Consider the following 18,137-nt stretch of genomic DNA (forward strand, 5'->3'; position numbering starts at 1 on the left):
AATCATTTGAACAAACTAACAATTAATTACAGTTGCAAGATATTATATTTAACGATTAATATCAAACAACGTATTTTTGTTTATTTGTGCATTGACGAGATTTTTACACATTGTTACATATAACGAGAAATAAATATTGAAAAATAAAGTAATAGCAATAATATAAATATTAATTAAATAAATAAAAATTGAAATATGAATAAATATGAATAATAATAAATATAAATAAATAAATTATATATACGAAGAAATATTAAACAATAAATATAAGGAATATATATATTTACAAAAATGATGAAAAATTAAATAAAATATACATTAAGTTGCAATAATATTTAACTAATTAAATCATTTTCAATAAACTAACAATTAATTACAAGTTGCAAGATATTATATTTAACATTAATATCAAACAAACGTATTTTTGTTTATTTGTGCATTGACGAGATTTTTACACATTGTTACATATAACGAGAAATAAATATTGAAAAATAAAGTAATAGTAATAATATAAATATTAATTAAATAAATAAAAATTGAAATATAAATAATTAAATAATATATACGGAGAAATATTAAACAATAAATATAAGGAATATATATATTTACAAAAATGATGAAAAATTAAATAAAATATACATTAAGTTGCAATAATATTTAATTAAATCATTTTGAACAAACTAACAATTAATTACAAGTTGCAAGATATTATAAAAGTGATCTTACTGAAATATTAGTTATTATAATAAGAGATTTCAACCAACAACTTTCTATCTAACAATTTCATTTTAAAACGTATTGTATCAATAAATATGATTTTTATATTTTTATTAAAAAGGATGAGATATCGTGACCTCACCACCACCACCACCATTATCTCATCTAATCTAACATATTAATTAACGATTAACATTTCATTACATTTTATCCGAAAATATAATTGATTATTTACAAAAAAATTAAATATACCACGTATCATTGAGATTTTAATAAGAAATATTATAAAATTGTTCACCTTTACACTCGACTTAAGTTAGAATTTGAATCGATGAGTGTATTACATCGAACAAAGTATACTTTATTGTTAAAATATATCAACAAGTTAGTTACATTTATCGACGAGGTAGAAAAACGAATATTAAAAAAAGAGAAAAACAATGTTATTTAATTAATGAGAAAAGTTTTTGTCGGTGACGTATTTTGCGAAGAGAACAATGTACAAATCTCACGTTCGTCTGATAATACAAAAAATCACACCTGCACATACACACACATACACACACGTACACTCACACAGAGATTAATTTCACAACGATTTATTGATGTCATCGGAAATATCAACTTTCGAATATAAAACATTTTTTAACAAATGTTTCGTGGTTTGTTTTCTTCTTCTTTTTTTTTCTTTTCATAATTAAATTCAATTAATACTAAATACTCAATGTTGTTAGATAGTAACTATGATAGATAAGAAAAATTTAAAAAAAAAAAAGTAAAAAAAGAAGAAAGAAATGTCAAACGTGTCGTCTGCAAAAAAAAACAAAAAAAAACGATCTCGCAACGTTAGTGAATAAAAAAAAACCGCACGTAAGCGGAATAAGAGAAAAAAAAAATTAAAAAAAAGAAAGAAAGAAAAGGAAGAAGAGAGAAAGAATATTTCGGCATTCTAATCACGAAATTAATTTCATGGTATCGTGTTTGCGTAACGTCAAAGTAAAAGAAGAAGAACCTTAGAAAGATCGTACGAAAAAAGAAGGAACTGTATTGTGAATGACGTCATCCTATCATAAATCCTTCCAGCAAGGTATATACACGTAAGCATATACACATACACATACACATACATAAATATAAAAAAAATATTACGTGCTCGAATGGCGGACCACGAATGATCGTGATTAGACTAAGGACAAATGGTTTCTTACTTTTTCTTATTTCGAATTAATTTTTATATTAAACGTGAGCGTGTGCGTGTGTGTGCCTTATAGAAGAAAATCAAAAATTAAAAAATAAAAAATTAAAAAAAAAATATAAAATTAAAAAAAAAAGAAAAAAATTATAAAAGAAACGATTGACGAAGCTCGACGTTACTGCATTTTTTTATTGATCGAAAAAGAAAAAAAAAAAAAGAAAGGATAAACATTATGAGCGAGAACAACAGGTATACATATTTTATTTTGTTTATTTAGTTTTTTTTTTTTATTATTATTATTATTATTACAATAATTTGATTGAATTGCGTGTTCGTTTTATCGCATTGAAGAAATGATTGCGAAGGTCAATAGCGAAGTTGAAATACCGATTGAAGAAAGATAATATATTACTGGATGAGTTTCCATCATTACGTATCAATCAATCTTTCCATATTTCTCAGTACTTTTGTAAAAGTAAATAAATGTATGTATGTATGTATGTATGTATGTATGTTTGTTTAACATACTTATACAAAGAAATTGGAAAATGAGATCACAAACGTCTTTGCACCGGACGATATCAATAAAGATAAGAATAAGTATTGTTGTACCTCGTGAGAAAAACGATGATACCAACCTGATGGAATTTTCATGACGTCATAATAATTTCCCATAAAACAAAGGTCCACTTAAAAGCGGATAATTTTTCCGATTTTTTTTCAATTACGACACAACTATTCGTATAATTTGATCGAAAATCTTGGCAACGTATTATTAAAAATAAATAAATAAATAAACAAACGAAGAAATCTGTTCTCGTTCCATTTCTCAAATATCAACGAAATTTTCCTACGTCCAAACAAAAATAGAAAGGAAACTTACATCGTGTATATCACACAACACACACACACACACACAACAATATACAAACAAACTACCAAACATACACACAAGAAGAAAAAAAAAGAAAGATAAATGAATTACAAATCTTTCTTTCCCTTCTTTCACTTTACTTACTATCGAAGATAAAATAAAAAAATAAGAGACAATTGAAGATGATATGAAACACGTAAAGAATTCCACATATGATGTATTTAAGATAAACAAATATCTTTCTAGTTGTTTTTTTCCATGATATTTTAGTTAACGTCTTATACATCATTTATTATTAACCTTTTATTATTAACGAAAATAAATAAATAATTAATTTTAATCTAATATTAAATCTAATGAAACAAATAGCAATAAAATTCATTGTAAAATTGTCAAATGAATTATTTACAGCTCTTAACGGACCAATTAATCGATTTATTACATCATTCGTAATTAAATGAAAAAAAAAAATAATTAATCTTATCGTTATATCTCGAAAGAGGATTATCTGCTTTCTTTCCATACAATTATCTTTGATTTTCATTAGGCTACCTCATTCCTTATTTTTCTTATCGATGTAAACCGTATTACTTACTGACGATTATTATCTGTAAATATTTCAATTATGAGAGAACAAAATTTTACAATACATTTTAATTAGGAAAAAGTAATGAAAAAAAACAGTAAAATTATTAATTACATTCGATAACGAGATTATGGTAAGAAAAAACTTACTAACACACACAATTTGTTTATTTATTTATTATTTATATAATTTTGTTTTTGTATATATTAAATTTAAATAATAAATATATTTACAAAAAAAAAAGAACAAAAATAATATTGTAGATAACAATGAAACAATAATAATAATAATAATAAGAAGAAGAATAATAATTGTAAAGTTGCATGAGAAGAAATGTTTAAACATTGAACGTGGAAATATTGAAAAAGAGGAAAATTTTTCAACGAACCGGTCACGGTGAGTTTAGCGTTAATAATTGATTTTAAACAAATTCTATCTTTTGTGAAATATTATTATTAAACAATGAATGGAAGAACTCAACGAAGATGAAGTATCATATATTTAATTTATTTTTTCGACTAACGTGACTTCAAAGTAATTATCGTTATTTATTTGTCCACGCCATTTGTTTACCGCTACCAACTGCCAATAAACATGCTAAAAAATATTAAATAAATCATTTTTATCAGATGAAATTATACTGTAAGACAAATTTTAAACCTTCAACCATTATTCCGTTATACGAAAATAATGAAATTAAAAATCTGCACGTTTTATTATAACCATATTTGTATTGAATAAAATTATTTTTTAGGAAAAATTCACAAACTTTTGACCATTGCTGTGTCATACCGAAATAGTTAAATAAATCAACTTTATTTTTTATTTAGTATTCCCATTAAATAATATAATTTCGTTACTCCTACAATTCAAGCTTTGGATTAACCTAAGTAGAATAATCAATTTCGAATGAATGATTAAAACAGAGAGAATACAATTTCATATCAGTAAACATAAAATTATAATTTAATTTCGCAGATAAAATTCGCTGAAAAAAAAAAACGTTGTTTAAGATTACGTATGAAAAAAAAAAAATACCAGTGCAATTCAAAGCAACGATACTCGAGAGTTGTTGAAAAGTTTTTAAAAGAGTACATAAAGTAGCTCGATCTTTCACACACATACACACACACACACCTACACACATATTCTTAAAATGTTTAGAAGATACATACACTCGAGTTATTATTCTTAATAGTGTAAAAGTAAAAAATAAATATTCCATAATCTCTTTTCCGAGTTTCAACCGAGAAAAGTAGAAAAATAATATGGCGTGTTGTACAAAATGGCGGAAAGTGGAACACCGTGCGGGGTAAATAGTTGGAGTAAGGAGTGGAATGAGGCATAGTGTAAAGGGTTGATCCTTTGAAAAATCAACTACCTAGGTACACAAGAATACTGAAAGAAATTAAAATAGCTTGACTTATATTCACTTACAATTACTAAGCATACACCTTTCATCATTCGTATTCCATATTTGAATTTCTCTATTGAATAAATTTTTAAAAGGAAACATTTCTTTCCTTTAACTTTCTCTTTTTTACCATTCAAATATTTTCATTGGTTGCTACTTAACAAGATTTGAAGTATCCAACCGAATGAAATAAATGTATGCACTTGTTTACATTTTTACGTTTATTCAATTTAAAATAATTTTATTTGTATTTGTTTTTAAAACGTTCAAAATTATTGCTCCAATTAATCTAAATAAAAATTATTACATGAACGACGATTCATTCAATTTGAAATCATTTTATTTTTGTATCTAATCGTAAATTGGTTTACCTAACCTAAATCGGAAAATGTTTTAGTTTTTTTACTAAACTTTTCCACTTTATTTGTCCGATTTACTGAAAGAAATGGAAAAGTAAATGAAGTCGATCCATTGACACATTTTCTATTAGAAAATATCTTTTCATTTTCTTTTCTTTCATTCTTTTTTAAAGTAGATAAATATAATCTCTTCTAATCTAATAATAAGTATAAAAAATCTCGACGAGAACTTTTCAAAAAGAAATGCCAGAGATGTGCACTTTTCAGCATTTTGCATTCCCCTATATTTTAAGGACCTTAGATTTATGACATGTTAGGGTATTTTATACGTAAAAAAAGACTGTATTTTTATTTCATATAAATATCATTTTTAAATTCGTTTACTCCAAAAGTATAAAAAATATTGACGCGAACTTTTCAAAGAAGTTACAAAAATGTGAACTTTGCAGCAATGCATTCTCCAAACTTTTAAGAACCTGACATATCTTACATGATTTATTATCACGATAAACGTTAACCGATTAATAAAGAAATAGAAAATTCTTTTGAACTCTTTGTAGCACGTCAGTATTAAAAGTGTTCAATCTTTTGTATACACACATAAATGTGCACGGTGGAACTTATTTGAGTTCCTTCCAAATATTTAAAAGAATCACTACATTCGAATTCCGTTCAATTCGTTTTGAATTTCTTGACTAGTTTTCCCTTTAGTTTCGAGTAAAAAGAAAAACGTTAGAGCAGTAGCTATCACCATGATAACCGCGAAAAACCAAAACGTGCCGCCCATTCCTAATGTTTCGGTCATCGATGGGAAAAGTTTAGTCACGCAAAATACCAAAAACCAATTTAAGGTAACTGCGATGCCGGAAGCAATTCCTTTTATTTCGGCAGTGAACAATTCAGCGGTTAACATCCAAGGTACCGGACCCAACCTATCGTATATAAACAAATTTAAATCATTTTATTTCCTGAAAAATATTATTTCAAATTAAATCAACAGTTTATTCATTTCATTAGTTTGCTTACCCAATAGAAAAGGCGACCATGAAAAGTGTTAGTGAAGCTAATGGCAGCCAACCTAATGAACTGACGTCATCACCATCATCCTGTTTTTTAAAATAAATGCCTAATGCTATGAGACAAATAGCTAAAAATCCGGAAGACAACATGAGCAATGGTTTCCTGCCAGCACGGTCAACGATCGCTGCTGCTGCACCAGACATTATAACCTAAAAATAATGAAAAAGATCAAAATCCATTCATTGGTTAGATTAAGTTAGGTTATGTTTATGCAATATTAACGGATGATTTTTCTTAGCTGCATTTTTGCCATTATAGTTTCTAATTTTACATTATTTTAATACCGATTATTATATTTCCGAATTGTTTATGATTTAGTAGACATTATTTTTCACATTTATTGTTGAGCTAAAAATTGGCTCGAAAAAGAAAATGGAAGAAAACTTTGGCCGAGTTGAATTATTCTAAATTCTTTCCTTCAAATTGGCAATAATTTTGCATCAACAATTGTAATTACAATTAGAGAGATCGTTGAAATGATTGAAAATATAAAAATAATAACCTGAACTAAGGATACGATAATGGTAGCAACGTCGGACGGTAAAGAACTACCGGCTGCTTGAAAAATTTCTAAAGTGTTGAAAATAACTGCGTTTACTCCTGAGAGTTGTTGGAATATCATACCACCGCAAGAACACATAAATGCCCTTCTAGAACCGGCCGTACGAAAAAGATCAAAGACGGATGATTTTCTAGAACTTGATTCGTCTTTTGCTCTTTGTATAATCGTTATCTCTTCGTTGGGATTATACGAATTACCTCTGAGTACTTTCATCGCTACTTCAGCCTCTGGTTTTCTTTCTTTACTCTAAAAAAGAAACAAACAAAACATTTTAAGTCAAATTTAATTGTTTTTATTTATTCAACCCCTTCGTTGACGAAAGTATCGTTGATACGACTCCTATATAAATCGCTAGTCAAACGAAAGAGTTAAATTTACATATATATATTTTTATGTGCGTTAGAAAATAGATAACCACGTTAAAATTTAGGTGTTTTAAAATACTGGTACTTAATATTGAAAAGCAAAAAAATTACCAAATAATGTTCTGAGTATATTAATAAGAAGAAAAATACAAATAACCTTGTTTACTCGACCGAAGTATTGCAGAATATCATTTTGATTACAGTTAACTTAAATGTTCGTTTTTATTTAATTGTTTAAAAAATGTATTTTACCACGAGCCATTCTGGTGATTCAGGCATCCAGAAGAAAGTTGTCAAGAAGGCAACTTCAACGAGTCCACAGATGACGGACAAAGTCGTGTAATTAACGAGAGAACCCAATACATTGACCAAAAGTATACCAAGGGTTAAAAATAATTGGAAGAAAGCACCCAAAGTACCTCGGGTCGAGGTTTCCGCAACTTCAGAGATATAAGTTGGTACCAAAACGCAAGTAGCACCGATACTTGTTCCTACGATTAGCCTGGCAATGTACAACATCCAAACGCGCGATGCTGCGATGATTATCAGCCAAGATAATAAAAATGGTACGGCCAACAACATGAGGGATTTTTTTCTGCCTAAGATGTCTGCCATTTTTCCGGATGGTAATGCACCAATCATTGCTCCTAATGCAATCAGAGAACTAACCCAAGAACCTTCATCTTTTGATAACACCAACCAGTTGTCAGACTCGTAAAGAAGAGGCAATACTGGTGCTGTCCATGCCATTGCTGTACCGGCACCCAATGCCAATAAACATGCTGAAAAATATTTCATTAATAAGCTTCATTTATTTCATATTTTCTCTAATTGAATTCAATTATTTTGTTAATCGAAATTCTCAAAACTTTTAGCCATCGTAAAGTCAACACTTACTGCTGCTAATGACAATACTCAAACATTTATATAATAGATCATTTTTATTTCATATTTTTATTGCATCAAATTATTTTGTTAATTGTTTAGTAACACACCTACTACCAATGATTAATACTAAAACAGCTAATATATTGCATAATAATTGTAAATTGGTTTTACTAGCCTGAACGAGAAATGTTTTTTTCTTTTTTAACTAAATTTTTCCACTTTTAATTGTCCGATTTATTAAAGTAATACGGAAATATCAATGCAGCCGATCTACTGGAAAATTTTCAATCCGGGAAATCAGTTTGTATTTATCTTTTGATTTTCTTTTTCTTTTATTCTTTTACGTGTTTTTCGAAGTGGGTAAATATTATACATCTTGATAAGACACTTGGACGTATTTCCGACGAGATATGTAGACGATAATCGGTCGATTTTTGCACTTGGAAATATTTCAAAATAAATTCAAATCACACAAATATCATATTCAATTATTTTTTTTTTGCTATTCATTGGTGAAAAATTGATGGGAAAGAAAATGATCGACATCGGTAGACTTGTTCTGGGGTAAACGAAAAAAAAGAAAAAAAAGAAAAAACAGAAAACAAAAGAAAAATGACATTTGATCGATGAAATTCATTTTGATTTTAAATACCGGAAGTCGTAGCTAAGTATTGCCAAAGTTTGTTGCTATCCTGACGAACGGGTGCACCGTTTAACATTCCAGTTTCCTCCATTATTATTATTATTATTTCAAATTTGTCTTGTTGTCTTCGAAAGAAGAAAAATTTAACGACGACGATGACGTTCACTTTTCGATTTTTTTTTTTTTTTACCGAATAAGAACAATCCTTTCACGCGTATCGAAATATAATAAATAAAAAGTAGAATAGAATAGAAAAAAAAAGATAAGACTGCAGAAAAAGAAAAAACACCGCGTGATTTGAATTAACGTTTAGAATATGTGAAATTAATATGCGAATGACGATAATTGGTCAACTACATTTCGGATTAATCAAACTCGCTAGATGAATACCGAATGGACTTATTGAGAACGAAACTAATCGTATATCATATATTACATACTTGTCTCCACTATCTAAACCAACATTATCACTAATCTAAGTTATCATCTACCGTCATTGGGAGGAGGTGGGAAAAAAAAAATATATATATATATATAATACTATATATATAATTTTATTTATTAATATTAATTTTATATATATATATAATAATTAATCTTTTATTTATTTATATAATATTATAAATATAATTTTATATATTAATATTACATATAATTGTATATATTAATATTAATTTTATATATATATAATAATAATTAAATATTTAATATATAATATTGAATAAATTAAAATATTATATTATATATATCATCTACCGTCATTGGGAAGAGGTGGGAAAAAAAAAATATATATATATCTATAATACTCTATATAATTTTATTTATTAATATTAATTTTATATATATATATATATAATAATTAATCTTTATTTTATATAATATAATATATATAATTTTATATATTAATATTATATATAATTTTGTATATATAATAATTAATTTTATATATATAATAATAATTAAATATTTAATATATAATATTGAATAAATTAAAATATTATATTATATATATATATAAAATTAAAGAACAAGAAGAGAAAAAAAGAGAACAGTAATTTCTATAAATCACGATAAACATTAATCGATTAATAGATATTAATATCCTATTTAAACGTCAATCGGCGCCAATTCCATTGGCCTTCTTATAAAAACGATAAACAAAAATGAATTAATTGAAAAATTTCTTTCTCAATCTATTTGTACAATTATGTTTCTAAGTAAGCGTTTCTTTTATTGCGATAATAAAGTTCCAGTTTTGTTAAACAGAGAACATTATTATCTACCACCTGAAAATTAATAAAAATAATCACGTCAAATTGATAAACAAATAAATGGACGTGAAATAAAATCATGTCAATGATTGTTTTCATTACTTTTCATAACAGATAACATTTGATACTCGTGTTAATCATTTTAAGTGGAGTAGTTGCATAAACAAAGTTTAAATTGTAAAACTATTTCATTAGATTCTTTGATCTAACAAAGTAATGTTACCTTGAAGTTCAAGAATTTGATTAAATAAACTTTTGTTAAGATCTTGTGTACTCGTGTAATTACTTTGATAATAAACTTCTTCCATTTTGTGGGGTATTAGAAATTTTCTATTAAAGTAAACGTTCCTTTTTACTGATACGTGTTATTTAATTTATATATAATAATAATATAATAATATAATAATATAATAAGTGTATAAAATAATAATATAATAAGTGTATATATGTGATATTAGAAAATTTCTATTAAATTTATCCATTTTTTGACAGTGACAAAAAATCTATACATAAATAATAGTATAAAAAAGAAAATTAATATATATCTATAATAGAACAAAACAATAACGTACAAAATTAATTGTTAAATCAAATGAAAAATAATACAAGAGACTGACAGAAGTGTTGAAACGATTTTTAGATTATAAAATAGGATCTTTTATAAGAATCTTTCAATAATGGCAATGAAAATTCTCATCATCGGTCAACAAATCGTTTATGATAAATATTAAATAGTGACGTATTCCTATAAACTATGTTTCTATCTTTCGTAAATTCTTTATCAATCTTTGATTTGCCAAGCGAGTTACAAACTAAAGGAAAAAAGCTAAAAATACTTGCTTATGTAAGTTAAAAAGCAAAAAAGAATCGGGATAGAAAAAATAGATATAAAAAAAAGTAGGAAAATATAATATAAAAGTGAAAACTGAGGTTTATATATACTCTGTCTCTCTCTCTCTCTCTCTCTCTCTTTCTCTATTTTTCTATTTTTCTCTCTCTTTCTACTTCTTTTCATGGAAGTAAAGCAAGCAGCCACGTTATCACAGTTTTAAAAGCCAATAACGAGCGTGCTAGAAGATTTACTCAACGATTAGAGCATTGAATGAACATCGATCTAATTGCAAATAGTAAATAGATATATTATATATCTATATATCAACGTATACGAGAACTTAGATATCGTGATTCAAACGGTTATCTTCTAGATATATTATGTGCAATATTAAATTATTAAAAGGATTAATGTAATCATTTAAAAAATCTGATATTGATAGTATATAATAATATAAAGTAAAAAGAATTATATAACACTGAACCTACCATAATCAGTCAAAAATGACTGGTTTTTCTGTTTTAGAACATTTTATTAACCCTTTTCAGTGATCTAGGATCACAGACTGCTATAGAACATTCAAATTTAAAAGCCAATTATTTCAATTTTATTTATATAACTATATTACTAATTTTTATTTTATATATTATTTATATATGTGCAATATTAAATTATTAAAAGGATTAATGTAATCATTTAAAAAATCTGATATTGATAGTATATAATAATATAAAGTAAAAAGAATTTATATAACACTGAACCTACCATAATCAGTCAGAAAATGACTGGTTTTCTGTTTTATAGAACATTTTAATTAACACGTTTCATTGTGATCTAGGATATCACATGAATGCTATAGAACATTCAAATTTAAAAGCCAATTATTTTCAATTTTATTTTATATAACTTATATTACTAATTTTATATTTTATATATTATTTATATTATGTGCAATATAAATTATTAAAAGGATAATGTAATCATTTAAAAATCTTATATTGATAGTATATAATAATATAAAGTAAAAAGAATTATATAACACTGAACCTACCATAATCAGTCAGAAAATGCTGGTTTTCTTTTTTAGAACATTTTAATTAACACGTTTCATTGTGATCTAGGATATCACATGAATGCTATAGAAACATTCAAATTTAAAAGCCAATTATTTTCAATTTTATTTTATATAACTTATAGTATTAATTTTATATTTATATATTATTTATATTATGTGCAATATAAATTAATTAAAAGGATTAATGTAATCATTTAAAAAATCTGATATTGATAGATATATAATATACAAGTACACAGAATTTTTAACACTGAACCTACCATAATCAGTCAGAAAATGACTGGTTTTCTGTTTTATAGAACATTTAATTAACACGTTTCATTGTGATCTAGGATATCACATGATGCTATAGAACATTCAAATTTAAAAGCCAATTATTGTCAATTTTATTTTATATAACTTATATTACTAATTTTATATTTTATATATTATTTATATTATGTGCAATTAAAATTATTAAAAAGGATTAATGTAATCATTTAAATAGTCTTATATTGATAGTATATAATAATAAAGTAAAAAGAATTATATAACACTGAACCTACCATAATCAGTCAGAAAATGACTGGTTTCTGTTTTATAGAACATTTTAATTAACACGTTTCATTGATCTAGGATATCACATGAATGCTATAGAACATTCAAATTTAAAAGCCAATTATTTTCAATTTTATTTATATAACTTATATTACTAATTTTATATTTTATATATATTTATATTATGTGCAATATTAAATTATTAAAAGGATTATGTAATCATTTAAATAGTCTATATTGATAGTATATAATAATAAAGTAAAAGAATTTAGATAACACGAACCTACCATAATCAGTCAGAAAATGACTGGTTTTCTGTTTTATAGAACATTTTAATTAACACTTTTCATTGTGATGTAGGATATCACATGAATGCTATAGAACATTCAAATTTAAAAGCCAATTATTTTCAATTTTATTTTATACAACTTATATTACTAATTTTATATTTTATATATTATTTATATTATGTGCAATATTAAATTATTAAAAGGATTAATGTAATCATTTAAAAAATCTGATATTGATAGTATATAATAATATAAAGTAAAAAGAATTTATATAACACTGAACCTACCATAATCAGTCAGAAAATGACTGGTTTTCTTTTTTATAGAACATTTTAATTAACACGTTTCATTGTGATGTAGGATATCACATGAATGCTATAGAACATTCAAATTTAAAAGCCAATTATTTTCAATTTTATTTTATATAACTTATATTACTAATTTTATATTTTATATATTATTTATATTATGTGCAATATTAAATTATTAAAAGGATTAAGTAATCATTTAAAAAATCTGATATTGATAGTATATAATAATATAAAGTAAAAAGAATTTATATAACACTGAACCTACCATAATCAGTCAGAAAATGACTGGTTTTTCTGTGTTTATAGAACATTCAAATTTAAAAGCCAATTATTTTCAATTTTATTTTATATAACTATATTATTAATTTTATATTTATATTTATATTATATTATATATTTATATATATAATATATATATATATATATATTATTTATATTATATATTATATATAAAATTATATTAAATAAATTTATAAAAAATAATATATATATATAAATAAAATTTATTTATTATTTATTTTATATAAGTTTTTCTATACCTGTAAAGGTATAACAGGTAAGACTAACTGATTCTTTTTATATATGAAAATGTGACTGCCCTTATAAAATGTGTTTAAACACATTTTCGATATCACAATTAATTTCAAAATAAAATGACTGTGTCACTTTTGTTTCCTCGTTGAAACATTTACTGTTAATGAACGTGTTGAGGATAAAAATTTCGTTGGTATTTAGTATTGAACAACTAAATTTTAATAATAATATTTTGAATAAAGTTAAAACAAAATATATGAAATCATTGGTAAACGTGATTGCAAATATAAAGATTATATTTATTGTTTTCGAAAGGAATCTCGACGACGCATTCTTGTAAAACAGAGGTACAAAAAAACCTTACTTTCTATGTCAATGATACAACTTATATTATCTATCTATACGTATAATTAAAGAAGAAAAAAAATAGGAAAAAACAAAAAAAACAAAAGGGAATAGAAAAAATTAAGATCAAAATGATCAACGAATAAGATCGATTGAAATGTGATGTAGAAAAAAAAATAAGGAAAATGAGATGGAGAAGGAGGTGGAGGTGTTGGGGTTGGTTGATGGGTGAGTGGTAGTGATGGGTATAAACGAACGTAAAATACACAAACAAATCGTATAGTAGCAAAAATGTACGAGTCTAAATTTAGGCGAGTCATGGAATGATCTACGAAGGATAACAAGATCTTATCAAATAAACATACAATCCAAATGATCTACGCGAGTTTCGCAATACGCACTAAAACACGCAAGAACGAATAAAAGAAAAAAAGGTAACCAATATCAGATTTATCATCGAATATCGAGAAACATTATTTAATTTATTCTAAATAAAAAAAAAAGGAAAAATAAATGCGATAAATTTCTTTCAAAAATTGTCTTTACAAGTCACACACAAACAAACACACACGCACACACTTTTTATTTTCATTACTTCGATATAACGAATATCGAAATAATTTAAACTATAAATCAGTTTAAATTTAATAATTATCTATAAATTATTGCAATCTTATTAAATGTCATTAATTTATCGATTAGATTCTTAAGTAAATTCTTCTCAATGTCGTTCGAACGATTGCAGTAATTCGTAGATACAAAATTTTCATATATACTTGTAGAATTAATTTTACGCGAATTAGAATTACAATTGGATTATTCATTGTATCTCGAAGAGCACGGGGTACATTGTTTTAATCCTAAATTCATCAATTAGGTTATTTTCTTTTCTTTTTTTTTTTTTCTTGGACGATATTCTTTGCTATTCGGTAAAAACATCTTAAATTCTAAATTATCCTTATCAAAATAACATCTTACATTCTAATAAGGCCAATAATTTTGAGTATTCGGGAATAACTCGCCGAATTATCACTATAAATCTCTCTCTCTCTCGTTCTCTCTCTCTCTCTCTCTCTCTCATTCTTTTGCATAAACATTTACATATCATTACATTCTCATCCTTTCTCACTGATCACACTTAATTTCAATTAATCGACGCCAACACCAATTCAATTATTTTCGTGACCGTAATGAAAAAGAAGAAGAAAAATAGTTTGGTGGAGGTGAGGGGAGGGGGAGGGGTTAAATTGAAAAAAAAAAAATTAAAAAAGAAAAAAAAAATTAAAATAAAATGCACGCCCTCCTTGTAAAAAAAAAAAAAATAAAAAATACTTTCTCCGTGGTTTTTTTTACATTATAACTTACGCGTTAGCTTATTACCATAATTAAAAAAACACAAAAGAAAAAAAAATAGATATATATATTTTATATTTATATTGAACCTATTGAGTAAAATCGTACGAGAAAAAAAAATAAAAAAGATATTAAGGTAAAGCTTTTCTTCCTCGTAACTTTTTGGTTTCCATACTGTATATATGTGTACGTGTGTGTATATGTATGGGTGTGGGTGTATGTATTCGTATATATATATGTCTCTATGTGAGTAAGTCAATAAGGCATCGCGTTAAATAAACTTTATTCGTGTTTTGAAAAGAATTATCGCAATTAATCGTTCAATTATCAACGACAAAAGTATTTCGTAAGCAAAAGGGTTGATTAATTAACATAAGCTCGATCAGGTCAGTCTCTGTGTAATGTTTTGTTGTTTTTCTTTTTAATTGTGAATCGTTTGTTTTACGAGAAAAAAAAAAAAGAAAAAAATTAAAAATCATCTTTCATCATCAATCACTCCTATTGTTCGTAGTTTTACAAATAATAACGATGTTGTGAGTTATTGGAAGAATGGGAAACCGACTAATCGGAAAAAAAAAGAAAAAAAAAAGAGAAAAAAAAGAGGGAAAAAAAAAATACGAAAAAAAAAAAAGAAAGAAGTATCACGTGTTTATCATTTTAAATCGTCATCGTCGTAATTATTTTATCTCATAATCGGTATGGTCGGTTGCGAAGAAATACTTTCGTGTTCGATATATGTATTTGAAAATAAAGATGAGAATGTATCATCATTCAATTTTGTTATTTCGTTCGGAATGTAAAAAAAAAGATCGGAACGACCGACGACGTTCGATCATCGATCATTGATTTTGTTTGTTTCTTCTTATTCTTTTTAGTACCCATAATAATACGTATACCATAAGTTTTGGAGATTAAGAAAAAAGAAAGAGAGAAGAAAAAAAAATAATTCAAACGGAAATCGTATAAAATCGTTGATATATATAAGAAGTTTGAATTTTTCTAAATTAATCGTCCGTTTTTCTCTCTTTTTTCTTTTCTATGTCTTTTTCTTCTCTTTTTTTTACATGGGTGCACTTTTTATTCAATGACGATAAACTAAAAAATTTATATTAAAAAAGAAGAAAAATTTACTTGAACAATTTACTCGTGAACGATTTAAAATTTGTAACGAATGACTGAATTAATCTCAGTGTTTTCCTTTTTAATAAGGAACATTCGTTATAATCAGTTAACCGTCAAAATTACACGCATAAAAATGTGTATTTGTAATATGTGTTTGTATTAAATGATCGGCTACGACCCCGCCCGATGTGATCTAGATTTTCATTAGAATCATATTAAAATTAGATTTTAAGGAGGGCGTTGTAAATGAAGATTTTTTTCCCAGTGTCAGTAGTCCCGACGAGTTTGTATCTCTTGCTGTTTAATTTGTCAATGAGATTTTCCGTTTCCGTCGTACTGTAATGCGTATTCCAACGTATAGAAAGAATTAATATTCTTATGGTTTCCCATGGTATTGTATCTAGAACCTGTCCGTGATAAAAAACAAATGTGTCAAATAAAAATCACAAAAAGAAATAAAAGTAAAAATAAAAGTAAAATTAAATAAGAAATATCATCATTGCTTAAAGAAGATCAAATTTACAATGAGAATTTATTCTTATCAAGTTGATAGAAAACCGAATTGTTTTTTAATCGAACTGGTACCAATGAAACCAATTGGTATACAAGAACACACACAAATCAAACTTCTCGTGGTTTGTTTGAATGTAGAATTTATTAAAAATCGGTGTCCTGTCAACTTGGTTCTGTGGTTAATTGAAAGTTTACCTGGCCGTCTTGAATATCTGGACTGTCGAGACTCAAGTAATCTAAAGTTGTAACATTGTAGGCCAAGAGTATACTAGAAAGGGGGAAACATTTTAACCTGGTCGTTGGCAAACTTTCGTCAGACGCTACCAGACTGTTCGGACGCTTTCCTAATTTTGTAACTTGAACCTCGGATTCTTGATGATACGTTATCTAAAATATATTATAAACAAATTTATATATATATATAGAACAATTCAACACCGATTCATTATTTTATACGTTGAAAATACATAAATTGTGTATTCGTTATTCAGAATTGATTTGAATTTAAAAATAAAATTCAATTAATCGAATTTATTCTAAAGAAATTTTCAACGATACAATACACAATACCCGAATATAATCATTTATTATAATTATACATTATAATTAAATAAATGATAATACGATTTTTAACTTTTGTTAATAATATTGAAATAATAGAGACAAAAATATTATATATCTTACTTCTTTGATGACTTTGTCGTTACTTAAACAAGAATGAATAACTCGAGTTTTCGTATTACGACTACTTTTCTGTGCCTCGAAGAAACTTCTAGGATCTGTAAGAATCAGGACGCCATTCCAATTCAATTTCGAATCGAGCCAAGCAGTACCGGACATTGCTCCTATCTAAAAAGAAAAAAAAGAAAACATAATCCAATGTTTCATTCAAATACATTTGTCAATTGAAAACAAAATTCATTCTTTAGTAGGAACAATTTAAAACAATTTAATTAAATTAAATTAATTATTAAACATAGTTGTTTCAATATAATGCAAGCGTTAAATCTCATTTTGATATAACACAGAATATAATAATTGTTTGAGTTTGACTAACAATAAGAAGAAGAAAAAGAAGAAGAAGATGAAGATGAAGAAAAAGTTTGTAATATTAAATCATTATTTGAATTTAACTAATTCTCACCCTGCTAATATATTCTACGTAGACACCCTCGCGTTTGTTTTGCATCGAACTAGCTACGTATTTCTCTTCGGATGTTTGAGTAGCATTTAGGAGTTCTTGATGAGTAGTTGGTTTGAAATGAACTTCA

General features: G+C 25.7%; 2 protein-coding genes across 2 annotated transcripts in view; both read right to left on the reverse strand.

The window, feature by feature from the left end:
• Positions 1-5,498: 5,498 nt before the first annotated feature.
• On the reverse strand, positions 5,499-8,774 carry LOC122515685 (facilitated trehalose transporter Tret1-like). The gene is made up of 5 exons (XM_043633087.1): positions 8,693-8,774; positions 7,405-7,934; positions 6,728-7,033; positions 6,172-6,374; positions 5,499-6,077 (listed from the first exon to the last, which is right to left on the reverse strand). The coding sequence occupies exons 1-5, from the start codon at positions 8,772-8,774 to the stop codon at positions 5,801-5,803; spliced, it is 1,398 nt and encodes a 465-aa protein (XP_043489022.1). The 3' UTR covers positions 5,499-5,800.
• A 7,489-nt stretch (positions 8,775-16,263) lies between these two features.
• The window catches only part of LOC122515730 (protein Star), a gene marked incomplete in the record, with an annotated part of 7,821 nt that continues 5,947 nt past the window's right edge, over positions 16,264-18,137 (reverse strand). The window contains 4 exon segments of the mRNA XM_043633147.1: positions 16,264-16,760; positions 17,062-17,253; positions 17,551-17,715; positions 18,011-18,137. Of these exon segments, the coding sequence (XP_043489082.1) occupies positions 16,575-16,760; positions 17,062-17,253; positions 17,551-17,715; positions 18,011-18,137 (670 nt within the window).

Source organism: Polistes fuscatus, unplaced genomic scaffold (assembly GCF_010416935.1).
Source record: "Polistes fuscatus isolate 324 unplaced genomic scaffold, CU_Pfus_HIC Scaffold19, whole genome shotgun sequence".
NCBI lineage: Eukaryota > Metazoa > Arthropoda > Insecta > Hymenoptera > Vespidae > Polistes > Polistes fuscatus.